Source organism: Sinocyclocheilus grahami, unplaced genomic scaffold (assembly GCF_001515645.1).
Source record: "Sinocyclocheilus grahami isolate Dianchi unplaced genomic scaffold, SAMN03320097.WGS_v1.1 scaffold1361.1, whole genome shotgun sequence".
In the NCBI taxonomy this organism is placed as follows: Eukaryota; Metazoa; Chordata; class Actinopteri; order Cypriniformes; family Cyprinidae; genus Sinocyclocheilus; species Sinocyclocheilus grahami.
In genome coordinates, this window is record NW_015506540.1 from 256,811 (window position 1) to 275,578 (window position 18,768).

At 35.7% G+C, this 18,768-nt stretch overlaps 1 protein-coding gene across 1 annotated transcript in view; it reads right to left on the reverse strand.

Moving 5' to 3' along the window:
- Positions 1 to 16,717, reverse strand: part of adgra2 (adhesion G protein-coupled receptor A2) — a 43,477-nt gene extending 26,760 nt beyond the window's left edge. The window contains exon 1 of the mRNA XM_016255691.1: positions 16,608 to 16,717. Coding sequence (XP_016111177.1) covers positions 16,608 to 16,717 — 110 coding nt within the window. The remainder of the gene's footprint in view (positions 1 to 16,607) is intronic.
- Between the last annotated feature and the right edge of the window lie 2,051 nt (positions 16,718 to 18,768).

Consider the following 18,768-nt stretch of genomic DNA (forward strand, 5'->3'; position numbering starts at 1 on the left):
GTCAAACCATGTCTAGTCAAACTTCTGTCAAACTTGTATTATGATATTACAGCTGAAGTGTGTAATTTTTTCAGTTTTGAGGAACGTTCTTCTATTTAAGTTTTATATACAGAGGCCAGATTTCCCTGGAGCGCGTAAATAATGTGGTACTTTCAAAACGTTCTGTTTGTTTGAGCATCCTGAACAATCTGACACAGCAACAACTCAACCAATGGGATGAGTTTGGGGGTGGGGCTATCTATTTGGTTGACCAGTGAAAGATGAGGGGAGAGTTCATGAAAAATTCACGTTTCAAAATTGCACGTTTTATTTTTGCAAGTTAATTAGCCATTTGTTGAAAGTAGCGCCAATGAATTCGTGCAATTCAGCTTTGGATTCAAGGTCAAATTAAAATTTACCTTCAATTAATATCCACAAATTCCTGGTTTTATTATGCACTAATTTATTTGCATGGTATCCCAAGCACACACACAAAAAAGTTGTTTCTTGTAATATTTGATTGAAATGTAATGACATCACACATCCCTTTTATATTCCCTCATATTTCAACCACATGGATGCATTGTAATACGCAACGCCCACTTTTTACAACCCAATCATAAAATGAAGTCCACTCTACATTATTTCTCATAGAGTATCCTTTTAATTTGAAAATACCCTTGTGAAAAAGAAGCACACTTTAGCATACTTTTAAAATGTATATGGCTCTATCCCAGCATTTGCCATCTTGAGTATCAAAACACACAAAGTGCTATAAATTTAGCCAATCACAGCACTGGGCGTTTACTTTCGTTTCTGCGAGAGGAAACACCCCTTGAAATTGAGTGTGTTTCACATAGTGTGAAACTGAGGATGTAAAATAATCATTTTTACAACCATTGGACCTTTTTGGCGCAAAAAAAGCAGTACACTTAAAGGGATAGCTCACCCAAAAATGAAAATTGCCCCATGATTTACTCACCCTTAAGCCATCCTAGGTGTACGTTATATTCCCTCATATTTCAACCACATGGATGCATTGTAATACGCAACGCCCACTTTTTACAACCCAATCATAAAATGAAGTCCACTCTACATTATTTCTCATAGAGTATCCTTTTAATTTGAAAATACCCTTGTGAAAAAGAAGCACACTTTAGCATACTTTTAAAATGTATATGGCTCTATCCCAGCATTTGCCATCTTGAGTATCAAAACACACAAAGTGCTATAAATTTAGCCAATCACAGCACTGGGCGTTTACTTTCGTTTCTGCGAGAGGAAACACCCCTTGAAATTGAGTGTGTTTCACATAGTGTGAAACTGAGGATGTAAAATAATCATTTTTACAACCATTGGACCTTTTTTGGCGCAAAAAAAGCAGTACACTTAAAGGGATAGCTCACCCAAAAATGAAAATTGCCCCATGATTTACTCACCCTTAAGCCATCCTAGGTGTACACCTACATCCTACGTCATTCACTGGAACGTCACTGTCTCATGAACACACGTACGGCAGTTAGCAGAAGCTATAGATTACAGTTTATAAAGTTTTAAAAATTGGTATTTTTCTTTCACAAATGCATCGATTCACTTCAGAAGGCCTTTATTAACCCCTTGGAGTCATATGGAGTACTTTTTATGATGGATGGATGCACTTTTTTGGCCTTCAAAATCTCAACCCCCATTCACTGCCATTATGAAGCTTGGAAGAGCCAGGACATTTTTTTTATATAACGCCGACTGTATTTGTCTGAAAGAAGAAAGTCATATACACCTAGGATGGCTTGAGGGTGAGTAAATCATGGGGTAATTTTCATTTTTGGGTGAACTATACTTTAAGTGGGCTTTTATTTAAATCTTTTATTTTATTTTCAATTTTATTTTAATATTATACTTTCTATAAGTGTACGTTCAGCACAACTAAACACACTTCTTTTTCACAAGGGTATGTCAGATTATAGAAGTAAAATGGGTTGTGAACCATCTTTGAATTTAAAACACATCACCAACACAGAAATGAACATATTGTTTGTCCTTAAGATTTATTTTTGTTTTTTTTTAAGTTTTATTTATTTCTTATTTATTTCTCTTTAAAGTATTATTCTTGAGTTAATCCGTGCAGGATTGCTGGACTTTTAATCGCATAAGAAGCTGATTGAATCCACATCTGTCTTTCTCTAGCTTTGTTTATTAGGGGAAAGATGGTTAAATTCACTGCCACTGCCACTGCCCTTCAGATTTTATAAGAGGGCCATGAGTTTAGCAATGACCAGCAAACACACACACACACACACACACACACACACACACACAGCTCCCACTCTGGATAAGGTCATATCCTTAACTTCATTGGAAACAATGTTAATCTTAATTCCAAACAAACAAGCAAGTTTTCTTAACTTTGTATAGCAGGCATTTTAAAGGAATAACACGTCACCTTATCACCATCATGTTGCAAAAACACAAAAGTAGATATTTTCAAAGAATCCTATTCATCTAAGAACTGTGTAGATTTGTCTGTCTATCTGTCTGTCTATCAATCCATCATATCGTATCTATCTGTCTGACTATTGGTCTATCGTATCGTATCGTGTCTGTCTGTCTGTCTGTCTATCGTTTCATATCAAATCTTTACATTATAAAAGACAGAAGACACATAACAGAGTCAAGGTCTCTCTCCTTCTTTCCTTTATTTATGAAACTACATTTTGCACCTACTTTTTCCTCATCCTTTTCACTCTATCAGCTTTTAAATCTTCATTCTCTCTCTCTCATTATTCTCATTAGCTCTGCTCAAATCAGTGCTGGACAGGCTGCTGTGATCTGTTCACACACTCGTTATGGTTGCCGCTCGTTAGTAGGGGCCAGCCTCATTACAGGAGGTGTGTGTGTATGTGTTTATGGGGCTGTGTGCCGTTTTAAGGGACGGCGCTGGGTGGAAAATTTAATTTAGTAGATCAAGGGAAAAAGCATGGGTTTGGCTGACTGTGTGTATTTGGATTCAGGTGAAAATTGCTCTTTTCATATAACATGCTTGTGAGTATGTGAATGAAAGTCAAGACAACACAAAGACACACTCGCACACATGCACTAACATGTGGCCTTCACGACATCCTACATCAGCCCGCTGTGTTCTATAAGGGTATAAAACAAACATGGCTAAACATCGCTCTCGTTGGGTGGTTTGGCGAGCTATGAAGGACTTATTTTCTTTGAGGAGGTCTGCTTTAATGAAAGGGAGGACTGTGTGAGGAGCTACTAGAGAACCAACGCCGGCCTCTCCTCCTGCCCTCCGGCACTACTGTAATACTAGATTACTGTCCTTATAGAGGCGCATACTGAAGGAAATTAATTTCAGAATATCTGAAAACTGCAGAAAACTGCAGAGAGAACTTGCTAGTTGTCACACCTGTGGGATGTGCGGTTGAAGGTCAAGATGGCACACTATGATGAAGGAGACTCAATAAAAACAATAATAAAAAAAATTTCACTATTACCTCAAGTTTAATTATAGTGTTAATCAAGGTTCAGCATTGCTATATAAATAAGATTGGACCTGTGTGAACATCTCATAACTGTGATGTGTTTTTCAAAAGACCTGTTTTTACAGCTTAATTAATGGTCAGAGTAGATTGGGAAGGAGATTTGCATTTTTTATGTAACTGTTTAAAAGTTTGTGGTAAGTAGGATTTAAAAAAATAATAATTATTACTTTTATTCCGTAAGAATAAATTAAATTAAATTAAATTAAACTTTATATTCATAAATAGATCATGAAAAAAAAATCATCGCCATATCACCGTTTCCACAAAAATATTAACCAGCACAAACATTTTCAACATAATAAATAATAATACTACAGAATATATGATAATAAACAGAAATGTTCCTTGAGTATCAAATTAGCATATTAGAATGATTTCTGAACGATCATGTGACACTGAAGATTGGAGTAATGATGCTGAAAATTCAAAACTTAATATAAATATAAATCAGTGCTAATTGTAATTTCACAATATTACTGTTTTATTTGTGATCTAATAAATGCAGTCCTGGTGAGAATAAGAGAATTCTTAAAATAATAATAATAGAATTATAATATAATTATAAATTATAATTAATTAAATTAAATTAAATTAAATTAAATTAAATTTCACAATATTACTGTTTTATTTGTGATCTAATAAATGCAGTCCTGGTGAGAATAAGAGAATTCTTAAAATAATAATAATAGAATTATAATATAATTATAAATTATAATATAATTAATTAAATTAAATTAAATTAAATTAATAAATAATAATAATAATAATAATAATAATAATAATAATAATTAAAAAAATTAAAAAAATGTACCAACCCTGAAAAATAAACTTAAAAACCAGTTATAGAAAAATAAAAACCAGTGTATGGAAAAGGCTAATAATGCTTGTGTTGTACAGAAATATAATCTGGCTGTCCCAGTCTTCAGTTTAAAGCAAATCATCTGCGACTAGTAACTATTAAATGTGTTACCAATAAATAAAATCTAACAGACACATAATGGACAAATGAATGTGCAAAAACCTATTGATAATTTGCGATTTCATATACAGTGCTGATGGAAAGTTTGTGAACCCTTTAGAATGATCTATATTTCTACATAAATATGACCCAAAACATAATCAGATTTTCGAATCATCTAAACATAATCAGAGTCCTGAATATAGACAAAGAGAATCCAATCAAACAAATGAGAAAAAAATATTTTCTTTGTTATATATTTATTGAGAAAAATGACCCAGTGTTAAATATCTGTGAGTGGCAAAAGTATGTGAATCTTTGCTTTCAGTATCTGGTCTGACCCCCTTTTGCAGCAATAACTGCAGCTAAATGTTTCTTGTAACTGCTGATCAGTCCTGCACAACAGCTTGTAGGAATTCTAGCCCATTCCTCAGCACAGAACCGCTTCAACTCTGTGATGTTTTGTGGGATTCCTCCTATGAACTGCTTGCTTCAAGTCCTTCCACAACATTTTATTTGGATTCAGGTCCGGACTTTGGACCATGACCCACTTTCTCTTGAGACTCAGTTCACTGACAGATGTCCTGATATTTTCTTTCAGAATTTGCTGGTATAATTCAGAATTCATTGTACCATCAATGACAATGAAAGCCGTCCTGGACCAGATGCAGCAAAACCGGCCCAAACCACGATACTACCACCACCATGTTTCACAGATGGGATAAGGTTCTTATGCTGGAATGCAGTTTTCTTTCTCCAAACATAACGCTTCTCATTTAAACCAAAATGTTCTATTTTGGTCTCATTCATCCACAAAACATTTCTACAGTATTCCTCTGGCTTGTCCACATAATCTTTAGCAAACTGCAGATGGGCAGCGATGTTCTTTTTGGAGAGCAGTGGCTTTCTTCTTGCGACTCTGCCATGCACACCATGGTTGTTCAGTGTTCTCCTGATGATGGACTCATGAACATTAACATCAGCCAATGTGAGAAAGGCCTTCAGTTGCTTAGAAGTTATCCTGGGTTCCTATGAAACCTCGCTGACTATTACAAGTCTTGCTTTTGGAGTGATCTTTGTTGGTCAACCACTTCTGGCGAGGGTGCAACAGTGGTCTTGAATTTCCTCCATTTGTACACAATCTGTCTGACTGTGGATTTGTGGAGTCCAAACTCTTTAGAGCTGGTTTTGTAACCTTTTCCAGCCTGATAAGTAACAACAACTCTTTTTCAGAGGTCCTCAGAGATCTCCTTTGTTCGTGCCATTATTCACTTGCACAAACATGATCAGACTTTGATAGATCACTGTTTTTTAAATAAAACAGGGTACACACTGACACCTGAGAGTCACTGATTGAAAACACCTCTGAACAGATGGATTCTGATTTCACCTTCAAATTAACAGCTAATCTCAGAGATTCACATACTTTTGCCACTCGCAGATATGTATTATTGGATCATTTTCCTGAATAAATAACTGACAAAGAAAATATTTTTCTCTCATTTATTTGATTGGATTCTCTTTGTCTATACTTTCAGGACTTGTGTGAAAATCTGATTATGTTTTGGCTCATATTTATGCAGAAATATAGAACATTCTAAAGGGTTCAAAAACTTTCAAGCAGCACTGTATATAGTAATCTAAAATGAGAAAAAGACACACGTCTTAAGAGTATACAGTATACAGAGAAAAAAAAAGAGAGAAGAAGACGGCTGTTTAGACAATATTTGGAGTCTTGAAGCAATGCCAGAATAGTTTGAGAAAGATTTCCATAATAGGATGTACAGCACACAACACATGGGATGAGAAAACACAGCCAGACAGAAAGATGAAGTGCTGCAGTTTTCTTTCGTGTCATATCAATAACATACGTGTCATGATAAAGAATGCTTTGACATCACGTCAGTGAAATACTGCTCCGCTGAAAACACCCTTTGAATTGAGAGAGAGGAAAAGAAGAAAGTTACAGTAAATGTGTTAGCAGTCAGATCTGTGATTAATATTAATATAACAACACTTCTAGACATGAATTTGACATAGGCAGCAGTTTTGGGGCTATAGAGAGAGCAGTAAGATTACCCTGTCCTGGGATGACTGCTGCACAGACTGCACAGATAAGATAAACTCCCGGCAGCATGTTACACTACACACACACCAACACACACACACTCACATGCTGGAAACAATGAACAGAGATATGTGCACACACACACACACACAGAACCGTTGAATTAAAACAAGAATAAACAATGTAACAACAGTACACATACACACATCACACAGACCTGTCACTCCGGAGGAGGCTGAGACCCAGGGCATGCTGGGAAATTTATTTGATACAAATTATATAACCAACTATAATCAGGTTCTCATGAGCAAACTAATCTAATTTATCAATACTTCAAACTTTACATCCCTTGTGAAAAAGAAGTGCACTTTAAAAAAGTAAAAATAAACTGTGAACTGTATGTAACATTTTCAAAAACTTAACTGTCTGTTAAATAAAAAATTAAATTAGCTGAACTTTAGAGTGCTAGAGAGCCACACTTAAATTGGACTTAAGTACATTTTTATATGTAATTTCATAATTACTTCTATTGTCTTTGAAATATGATTAAAGTGTACTGCCGAATGTACTGACAAGCATTTATGGTAAACTAAAATCTATTTTAAAGTCCGGTATGTGTCATATATTTGTAATGATGACGTTGCAATTTAGTACATTTAAAATATATTAACTTTAATAGTGCATGACACACTACAGTTACTTCAGTGCTTCAGTATGTTAATCGAAACATCAAAATAAGTGTACTGATTTAGAGCATGATAAAATATTATTGAACCAATGATTTAAAAAAGTATACTTTTTAAAAGTATACTTAAGTGTGTTACGAAAGAGTCTCTTTAAAGGGATTGTCATCATGTATTCAAGTTTTTCCAAATTCAATCCTTGATTCAAATTTCTCATAAGTTTAATTGATTTGGTCTAAAGAGAGAAGAATTAATGACTATTTTAGTTTGAAGACTAATGAATGAATGTTGGTATGGGAGTGGATGGTAGCCCAAAATTTGAAGTCCAAAAAATGTAACCAATCAATTATAAAAGAAGTCCACACGGCTCCGGGGGGTTAATAAAGGCATTCTGAAGCGACACGATGCATTTGTGTAAGAAAAATTTACAACTTTTTAAACAAACGCGGTGACGAACGCGGAAGTGACGAACGTGGAAGCACAGAGGAGAGAGCAAAACAAAACACCGGTCACGAATTAGTAGTACAAAACGAGGATTTGTAAAGAAAAATGTCGGAGGATTTCAATATAAGCCAAGAGGACACTGGTTTTTCTTTGCTGTAAACAAAACTTGTTTCTCGCAAGACTAGCATATTCTCACCGGAGTTTACGCTACACCTACGTGCTATGTCATCCGCTGGACTCCACTCTCTCGTGAACGCTCAATAGGACTTATTTTATAATGGATTGGTTACATTTTTTGGATTTCAAATTTTGGGCTACCATCCACTCCCATTTTAAAGCTTGGAAGAGCCAGGATGTTTTTTAATATAACTCCGATTGTATTCGTCTGAAAGAAAAAAGTCATATACATCGAGGATGGCTTGAGGGTAAGTAAATTATGGGGTAATTTTCATTTTTGGGTGAAATAACCCTTTAATTAGTAATGCGTGCGCGAGAGAGAGCACTTCTATCAGCACGATTCCGCCTATCCCGCCTTCACTAACTTTAAGTTAATCGACAACGAATTGTTACTCCCGGGAGAAAACGGGACGTCTGGTCACCTTATCCCTACCCCTTCGGGTGCTGTGGCCATTGTTTCAGATCGTTAGTTCGCATTTTGGTAGCCTATCCATCCACTGCGGCTGCCATACTGAGACTAGATATGCAAAAATGCCCCTTAACCCGATTGCAATCCAATTGAAGGACAAGACAGTAGCCTATAGGATGTATTTTGAATGTCCGGTAGTCCTCAAATAACATTATAGTCCCGTTAACGAAGACGTGGCATAAATTTCGTCATAGTTTTTATCATCAGATATTAGTTTTAGCTCGTCAGCATCTCGTCTTAGTCACAGAAAAAATGTTCGTTAACGAATATTTTTTTGTCGTCGTCTTTGTTGACGAAATTAACACTGATGTCTTACACATTTTTACTTTTTGACTTTCAGGTCAAAACTGACCTGAATGTGATAGGAGGGTTAAGATTTAAGCACACTACAAGAGTATATTCAATACTATTAAGCACACGTTTTCCCACAATGGATAATGACATGATATATAATTACTGTCTTTTATTATTTTGGTTCTCATGCTGCATTCCAATCAACTGTAAAAGTCGGAACTGACCACCTGGAAAAGTGCAATAAAATGCTATTGAAATCAGATTTGGAAATCAACTTGGAAAGTCCGGATTTTCTCATTCAGAAATGTGATTGTGGTTGTGTGATATCACATAAACACGGGATAATAGGAGAGTAAAACCAAGTAAATGAACTATTCCCTTCATAATCATACACCTGCAAAACAAATGCCGTCGCTGCATAACATCATTTATACTCTGCAATTTGGTTGCTAGGAGACATCTTTCCAAAGCAAATGGTTGCATTGCAATTTGTTTCTTTATAAATCACCTTCAGAATGTCTGGCAATGGAACGTCTTTACAGAGGGAAGCCAGCGATATCTACGAGGAAAGAATAGCCCACATCTGACATCAAATGGAATGCAGCATTAGAACTGTAGTAGCCAAGGATATTTTGGGCTTCCGTAAAGCTACACTCTTAAAAATAAAGGTGCTTCAAAAGGTTCTTCAAGCGATGCCATAGAAGAACCATTTTTGGTTCCACAAAAAAACATTCAGTCAAAGGTTCTTTAAAGAACCATCTCTTTCTTACCTTTTTGTAATCTGATGTTAAAGGTTCTTTATGGAACCATTTAGACAAAAAGGTTCTTCTATGGCATCATGAAGCACCTTTATTTTTAAGAGGTTTTCTTAACGTACCGTGCCATACCATTTTTGTGTCATTTTTATTACAGACCTACTGCATAAGGAATGTATTTTCAGTTTTGGGGATACAAATATTATAAGTACATGGTTCAAATGTATGCATACCTATTCCTTACTCACTTTTAACTCTCTATAGTACACAAGCATTTTTTTAAATCCAAGTTCATCCTTACTTTGAGCCTTTTCAAATCTGTTTTTCTAGTTGTGTGCATTTCTCCAGAACACATCATAATTGTTTTATTTACACATAAACATAGTTTTAAAACTATATTAGCATACTACTGTATATTATATATTATAATTGTATACTATTACAAATACTTCCAAATAAATAAAATGCTTCAACAATATAAGCCACAAAAAAGGCCAATAATGAAATTGCGTTACAGTATCAGTACAAAATTCACACATTAATATAATCTCTAAAAAGAAGAGACTCAGTAAATCTTAGGCAAAGATGATCTAGGAACAACAACATTTAATTTACATTTAATTTACTAAATTTAAAAAAATTATGTATTAGAAATTGCATTTTCTTGAAGTGAAGTGACCTATACTTTAGTGAATTAGTGCTCTGCATTTATCCCATCCAAAGTGCACACACACACATCGTGAACACACACCCGGAGCAGTGGGCAGCCATTTTTTTGCTGCGGCGCCCGGCGAGCAGTTGGGTGTTCGGTGCCTTACTCAAGGGCACCTCAGTCGTGGTATTGAAGGTGGGAGAGAGCGCTGTACATTCACTCCCCCCACCTACAATCAAACTCAAACCTGCAACCTTTGGGTTACAAGTCCAACTCTCTAACCATTAGTCCACGACTTCCCTTTTTATTTCTGAATTCATACAAAGTGAAAGGAAATCATGTGGTACTAATGGAGAGTTAACATCTATAGTTTTACAAAAACATTCAGTCAAAGGTTCTTTAAAGAACCATCTCTTTCTTACCTTTTTGTAATCTGATGTTAAAGGTTCTTTATGGAACCATTTAGACAAAAAGGTTCTTCTATGGCATCATGAAGCACCTTTATTTTTAAGAGGTTTTCTTAACGTACCGTGCCATACCATTTTTGTGTCATTTTTATTACAGACCTACTGCATAAGGAATGTATTTTCAGTTTTGGGGATACAAATATTATAAGTACATGGTTCAAAGGTATGCATACCTATTCCTTACTCACTTTTAACTCTCTATAGTACACAAGCATTTTTTTAAATCCAAGTTCATCCTTACTTTGAGCCTTTTCAAATCTGTTTTTCTAGTTGTGTGCATTTCTCCAGAACACATCATAATTGTTTTATTTACACATAAACATAGTTTTAAAACTATATTAGAATACTACTGTATATTATATATTATAATTGTATACTATTACAAATACTTCCAAATAAATAAAATGCTTCAACAATATAAGCCACAAAAAAGGCCAATAATGAAATTGCGTTACAGTATCAGTACAAAATTCACACATTAATATAATCTCTAAAAAGAAGAGACTCAGTAAATCTTAGGCAAAGATGATCTAGGAACAACAACATTTAATTTACATTTAATTTACTAAATTTAAAAAAATTATGTATTAGAAATTGCATTTTCTTGAAGTGAAGTGACCTATACTTTAGTGAATTAGTGCTCTGCATTTATCCCATCCAAAGTGCACACACACACATCGTGAACACACACCCGGAGCAGTGGGCAGCCATTTTTTTGCTGCGGCGCCCGGCGAGCAGTTGGGTGTTCGGTGCCTTACTCAAGGGCACCTCAGTCGTGGTATTGAAGGTGGGAGAGAGCGCTGTACATTCATTCCCCCCACCTACAATCAAACTCAAACCTGCAACCTTTGGGTTACAAGTCCAACTCTCTAACCATTAGTCCACGACTTCCCTTTTTATTTCTGAATTCATACAAAGTGAAAGGAAATCATGTGGTACTAATGGAGAGTTAACATCTATAGTTTTACATCTACACTCTAAAAAAAGATGGTTCTTTAAAGGTTCTTTACATGCAGTAATGGTTTTATTTAGAACCATAGCATTCTGAAGAACCCTTTCATGCTGAAATGGTTCTGTGTTAGCGTTTAGGGTTCTTTATTCCTGCCCTTTTGTTTTTCAAATCTGTAACTGACAAAGCAACTCATTACTGATTTTCTGGAGTTCAGTGATCCAACTACAGACTGTCAACACACTCTCAACAGGTAAATCATTTCTTTCTTAAAATGTCTATAAATTATAACTTTCAAATGCTAATTGGTTTCCTTTGTCTTTTCTCTTTTTAGTTTAAGAGAACATGTAAGTGTGACCAGCTCTATTCAGTTAAGGATACTCTCCTCTTCTTCAGTAAGTAACAAACAAAGATATTGAATTTTTGGTCCATTTTGTTAGATGGTGTTAGTTAGTTTGGTGCATTGTTGTTATTTTTTATTACTAGGGGTTATGCATAAACATACCCAGCTATCCCTTGACTTTATATTATTTTTTCATTTTAACATTGTGAAGTGCTCACATACTACTTTTGGCCTTCATAAACAATTGTTTTCAAATATATAAATGAAAGGGGACACATTGTATTTCTAAACTCAATTGTGCATTTCAGATGCTGTCATATCCTGCAACCTCGTCATCTGCAGAGAGAAACTGCCATTCAATCACACCAAAATACACATAATGATTAACTTAGAGGTATCATAGAGGATTGTGAAGATATTTCACTGGAGCTTGGTCTTCAGTACACTATTTTATGTTCTATTTTGTTTTATTTCTTTAAGCATTTATTTATGTTCAATGTCCATTGTCATTCATTAAAGTATTCTGCTATTAACTGTTGTTAGAACACTGTCATTTTTGCTACAATTTCACTTCATTAAAAAAGTACCTAATTGACACGTTGTTGTTGATTTGATGTAAAACCCAAAGAGACACTTCAAGATATTATAAGACCAGGCAGATAGAGGGGTAAAAACAATATTAATAAATAATATATACAAATAATACTAATATTAATGAAATTAACATACTAATATTAATGAAAAACTATCATTAAAAGGGTTATTTATAACACCAATAAGGTCCTATATAGCATTTTCAAAGTATGGTTCTATATGGAACCCTATAAAAAAGGTTCTATTTAGCACTAAAAAGGGTTCTGCTATTGTTACAAGCCAAAGAACCCTTTTCTGGTACTGTTTAGAACCATTTTTCTTAAGAGTGTACTGAAACAGCCCTTCCCCTCATCCTAGCCTGGTTTAACTACAATCCCAGGTACGAGCGCCTGTTTGCGGGCACGGCTCCAGTTTCTCTGACCTTTGACCTCCGCAGCTCCCCGGGGGTCTTGTCTGCACTTGCAAAAACAAGCAAATCAGATCCTTTTACCCCAAACAAACACCTACATACAGAGAGCAACCCTGTCTTACACACACATGGCTAATCACTGCACACGTGTACACATGAACACGAGAGCACACACGTGCACACAATAATGACCTCACACACACACACACACACACACACACACATCAAACACACGTGTTGCCACATACACTCACAATAAACAATATTTAGAGTTAGAAAATATGTATTAGCCCACTAAAAGTATTATGTTTTTTTAGCCAAGGTACCGTATTACCATTTTTATATATGCAGGCTACAAAGAAGCTCCAAAGCAGTTTTATTAGAAAATAATATGGCCTAGCTGTCAGTATCATACACCAATACTGCAGGTCAATCAGCGACACAATATATTTCTTCCTCCTTCAGTCCCTGGCAGCCTCCTCTCCACCTCCTCTGTTATCTCTCCAGACTGAGCGGTTCTTCACAGAGTGATATATGGAGGTGTAATGAGACTCCTTCTGTGATAGTCTCGCGTACCGGCTCATCCTCCCTACTGCAGCATCACACTCACAGACAGCAGCAAACAGCTCCCTGTCAGCGTTAACTTCAATATTCAGAACGAAAAGCTGAGAAATATTCCTGATTATTTTCTAAATAAAGTAGAATGTTTTTGACAATAATTTGCACTTTTTTTAAAGCTGCAGTTTGTACACAGTTTGTTACATGTTCAAAACTGTCTCCTTAAAGCTTATAATAATGATTTATAATTTAAGGCGTCAGGTCCGATTTTACGGAAAATTGATATCATTCATCTGTTTGAAAGCATTCATCATTGCATAGACATCACGTCCGTAAACAGACAGAGGAAGTGTATACTACTGTATATACTGTATACTGTATAGCGTGTGTTTGTGGAGCATTTGTAGCTTGTTCTTAGGTTTTAAACTTGTCATCTCGATGGCTGCTTTTAATCGTAAGCATTTTTATGATTCAAAAAAGGGATGGCGATAGAGAGGCAACAGTTATGTACTGCAGCTTTAAGCAAAGAGGAAATATACAGTAAACACATAGGCCAACAGATATATACTTACAACAGATGTTTTGCGGATAAGCAGATCGGTGGCCTTAAAAGGTCAAATTTGATTCTTGAGATGTTGCTAAAGCACTTTAAAACTTTTACTTTTATTTATTTATTTATTTATTATACTTGATCTGTCAATGTCTCAATTGTCTTTTAGCAGTGGGACTGCTTTTCTAATCAGTTGTACTTTTGTTTATGCATCAGTGCCCTAGTGAAAAATAAATAAACTAAAATGCATTTGAAATAAATGTATTTCATGCTAAGTATCCTGCAAATACATTTACATATTTATGTGCTTAATAAAAATACCCTGCAATTGTAATTTTAATATACTAAACTGACATACTTCAAGTCTGCTAAATTGGAACAACTAATTTTGTACTTAATGCATTATATTGTGCGTAAGTAGTGCTGAAGCCCAACTTAAAAAGGAACTGAAGTATACTTGAATGTGCTAAAGTGGAGCTATTGCAAGTATACTTCAGGTACACTTTAAATATCTTGCATTTAAAGACTGATATTACTCAAAGATTATAGAATCCTCATCGATAGTGGCATTAAAACACATTTTAGGCTTAATATTAAGAAATATGCATTGTGCACAAGTACTCCAAATAAACTTTAATTATGATTTTTATATCAGTATGTCTCGAGCGATATGTCAATAAATATGCTAATAGATTTGAACTATACTTAGTATGAAATAAATGCGTTTTAAATATATTGGGTAAGTGATTCTACTACATATGATATCAATGTGCTGAATTTTATTTTAAACTGTAATTAAGCATATATTTGTGTTCCCCGCCTGCTAAACTTGGATTATAAATATATTTACTGTTTCTCATTCATTCAAACACAATGAAGAATGAGTCAAAACTATCATCTGTGCTGAACCATTTACTACACATGCTGTCGTAGACATTAATGAAAATAACCCAAAATATTCCTTTAAAGTTTGAATGTATGGTCAAATAAATAAATAAATGTGATAGCCTATATGTTTTTATATTTTTCTACACTCAAAAGTTTGGGGTCAGTTCGATTTGAATGTTTTTGAAAGTCTCTTATGCTCAGCAATGCTGCATATATTTGGTCAAAAATACAGTAAAAACAGTAATAATGTTAGATATTATTGCAATTTAAAATAACTGCTTTCTCTTTCGATATATTACAAAATGTAATTTATTTCTGTGATCAAACCTGAAATTTCAGCTGCCATTACTCCAGTCTTAAGTCTTTCTTATTATTATCAATGTTAAAAACAGCTGTGATGCTTAATATTTTTGTGGAAACCAAGACATATATATATATATTAAGATTATCTGATGAATAGAAAGTTCAAAAGAAAAGCCTTTATTCGAAATATAAATCTTTTGTAACATTACATTTGTCTTTACTATCGCTTTTGATCAATTTAATGCATCCTTACTGAATGAAAGTATACATATCTATAAAAGTATCTTTTTGATGCCAAACTTGTATGTGTTTTTATATGTTGTTACCTTATTTTAAAGGGGTCATATGATGCGATTTCAATTTTTCCTTTCTCTTTGGAGTGTTACAAGCTCTTGGTGCATAAAGAAGATCTGTAAAGTTGCAAAGACTAAAGTCTCAAATCCAAAGAGATATTCTTTATAAAAGTTAAGAGTCAGCCACGCCTACCTAAAATGGCTCGTTCTAACACGCCCCCACATGTCTACATCACGATGTGGGAAGATTTGCATAACGCCACCCAAATGTTCACGCAAAGAAAGAAGGCGTAACTTTTATTTGCGCTGTAGTATTGTTGTTGCCGCCGCTGCCATGTTGTGGAGATGCTGTGTGTTTCGTTATGAAAGCGAAACTACTTTGTTTGGTCTTCCAAAAGAGGACGATATCCGCTTCGTCACGCCTAGAGCTGATCTGTGCTGGTCGCTGAGGAAATACATCAACTTCGCGCTGTGGATCGCCGGATCGGCTTTCACCGTGGACGAAACGGAGTCCAGCCCGGGGTCGTCACATGTGGTTGCCGCAAGCCCGCCGGATGCTCCTTCATCAAATCCGCCGGCCGGCGCTCACTCTAGCCGCATAATAAATGCAGACATGGTTGTATGTTTATGCGGCTCGATGCAACGCAACGTGTAAAAATACAGTATAAATCATTATAATCCTTAATTTTGTCCCCACTGGATGCAACAAATGCCTCGTTTATAATGGGTTTTAATGTTTTTGTCTCGTCACTCTGGCCGGACACGGCATCACAGTATGGTGAGGGGCGTAACATTTCTGTCACACGCTTGAGGTATTCGGCCAATCACAACGCACTGGATAGCTGGCCAATCAGAGCACAGCTCGCTTTTCAGACCGATGAGCTTTGTAAAAATCGACACGTTTCAGAAAGGCGGGGCATAGACGAGAAACAATAATGCACAGTATGTGGAAAATAATGCGTTTTTTGAACCTTAAACTGCATAAACACATTTCATTACACCAAATCCACAAAATAATGTTATTTTTAGCAACATCATATGACCCCTTTAAATCCATTATTGGTGATGTTACATGTTATCTGTTGAGTAATCGTTGCCTTGTTTTAATGTTTTAGCATTTGACTCCGCAATGAATCAAAACGGCCAACCCTTGACACACATCAAAGAAACCACTAAGCCTTGCAATGGTGATGAAGATGATGATGACGAGCAAGAGGTTTACTTACAGCTTCTCGAGGGAGTACAAGCCAGTGAAGGAGCCATTTTTCAGGATGCGGATACGATTGTTGCTCAGATTTCTGTGAAGAAATGCAAAAGCAGAGATGAAATGAGTCATTGTGATGACAGTTTACTAATCACACATTCATAGACAGCCATACAAAATGAAATCCACTCATGCATCCAATGAAAACAGCCCTCACTCACACACTCTTGTCACACACACCCTCGCCAACACACACGCTGAACCAAAACACACACACGCATGTCCAACAAAAACACGCATGTACAGTAAACACCCTGACACAAGCATGCTTATATGGCCAGGCATCTCAGACACATACGCTCGCCAACTCTCACACATATTCTTAATTTGCTGCCAACAAACCCTGTGACCGCAGCATTAGATTCTGGTGTATATACACTGTAGACTGTAGAAGTCACCTGTGTTTCAATGCGAAACTTTAATTTCTATCAAACCGAAGCAAAAACACAAGATATAAAGGGAGATATCATGGAAAAAAAAATTCTTGCTTTTTATTGATTTTTTTTATTTGTATTAATTGAATTATTTACTGCTTAGATGTAATAGTATTATTTTGTAATGTTGATGAATTAACAATTGTATTTATCCTGTAGAATTAGAATTTGCATTATTGTTCATTTGGGTGTAAAATATTTTTTTGATTATTTGTAACAAGTATTTTGAATTCTATATTATGGGGGAAGTCGTGGCCTAATGGTTAGAGAGTCGGACTCGTAACCCAAAGGTTGTGGGTTCAAGTCTCATACTGGCAGGGATTGTAGGTGGGGGGAGTGTATGTACAGCGCTCTCTCCCACCTTCAATACCATGACTGAGGTGCCCTTGAGCAAGGCACCAAACCCCCAACTGCTCCCCGGGTGCCGCAGCATAAATGGCTGCCCACTGCTCTGGGTGTGTGTTCACAGTGTGTGTGTGTTCACTGCTGTGTGTGTGCACTTAGGATGGGATAAATGCAGAGCACTAATTCCTAGTATGGGTCACCATACTTGGTCACATGTCACGTCATTTTTTATTTATTTTTTCATATTGACTGCATAATTGGAGGTGTGGCCTTTGTCATTATTTTGATCTGTAAATACTCTTAATGAATTGTTATTACATTTTCAGACACTTTTGCGAGTCTGAGGAGGGTAGACTGACCGAACATTGCTAATGAGCTTTATAATTTATGTAAGTTTGAGTAGTTTGCAGGATTTATAAATTTTTTTGCGTTCATATACTGAACTCAAATCTAGCGCACCTACAAATCATTCGGGAGGGCAAGGCCATTTCTATTTGATCTTCTTTAAAAACACTTAAGAATAAAATATAAATGTATTACATTAAATATACATATAAGTGATCCACACCCAAAAAATAGCCCACAGATCACAGATTTTGTCCAAAAATCTTTGTATGTGTTTATCTTCATATATAAAGTCATGCTATAAAGTCATATGGGATGGCACAAGGGTAAAGGATAGAGTAAAGCATGGAATATTTTTTTGTGTTCCACTGTGCTGCATTTTAATTGTTGACTAGATGTTTTTGACCTGTGCCATTGCATTTTGATTTGTTTTCCCCCTTTAACCAAACCTTTGTATGACTATCTGACAAAACATTTTATGAATTTTATTTCACTTTGCATTGAGAGGATGATTTGATATGATAAAACAACCTCTCTTGTTTTTATTTTTCCTTCTAGCAAAAATTATATTTAAAGGGATAGTTCACCCAAAAATGAAAATTTTGTTTATCTGCTCACCCCCAGGGCATCCAAGATGTAGGTGACTTTGTTTCTTCAGTAGAACACAAATGATGATTTTTAACTCCAGCCGTTGCAGTCTATCAGTCGTATAATGCATGGCAATGGTAACAAAATCTATGAGAGTAAAAAAAACATGCACAGACAAATCCAAATTAAATCCTGCGGCTCGTGACGACACATTGATGTCCTAAGACACGAAACGATCGGTTTGTGCCAGAAACCGAACAGTATTTATATCATATTTTACCTTTAATACACCACTTTGTCCAACTGCTTTGAGCGCGCGCATGGCATCCGGTGCGTGAGGTGTGTACACGCCCTGGCGTGGTTTACGCAAGCACCGGAAGGGATCTCTCGCGCGTATACGTCACTCATTGT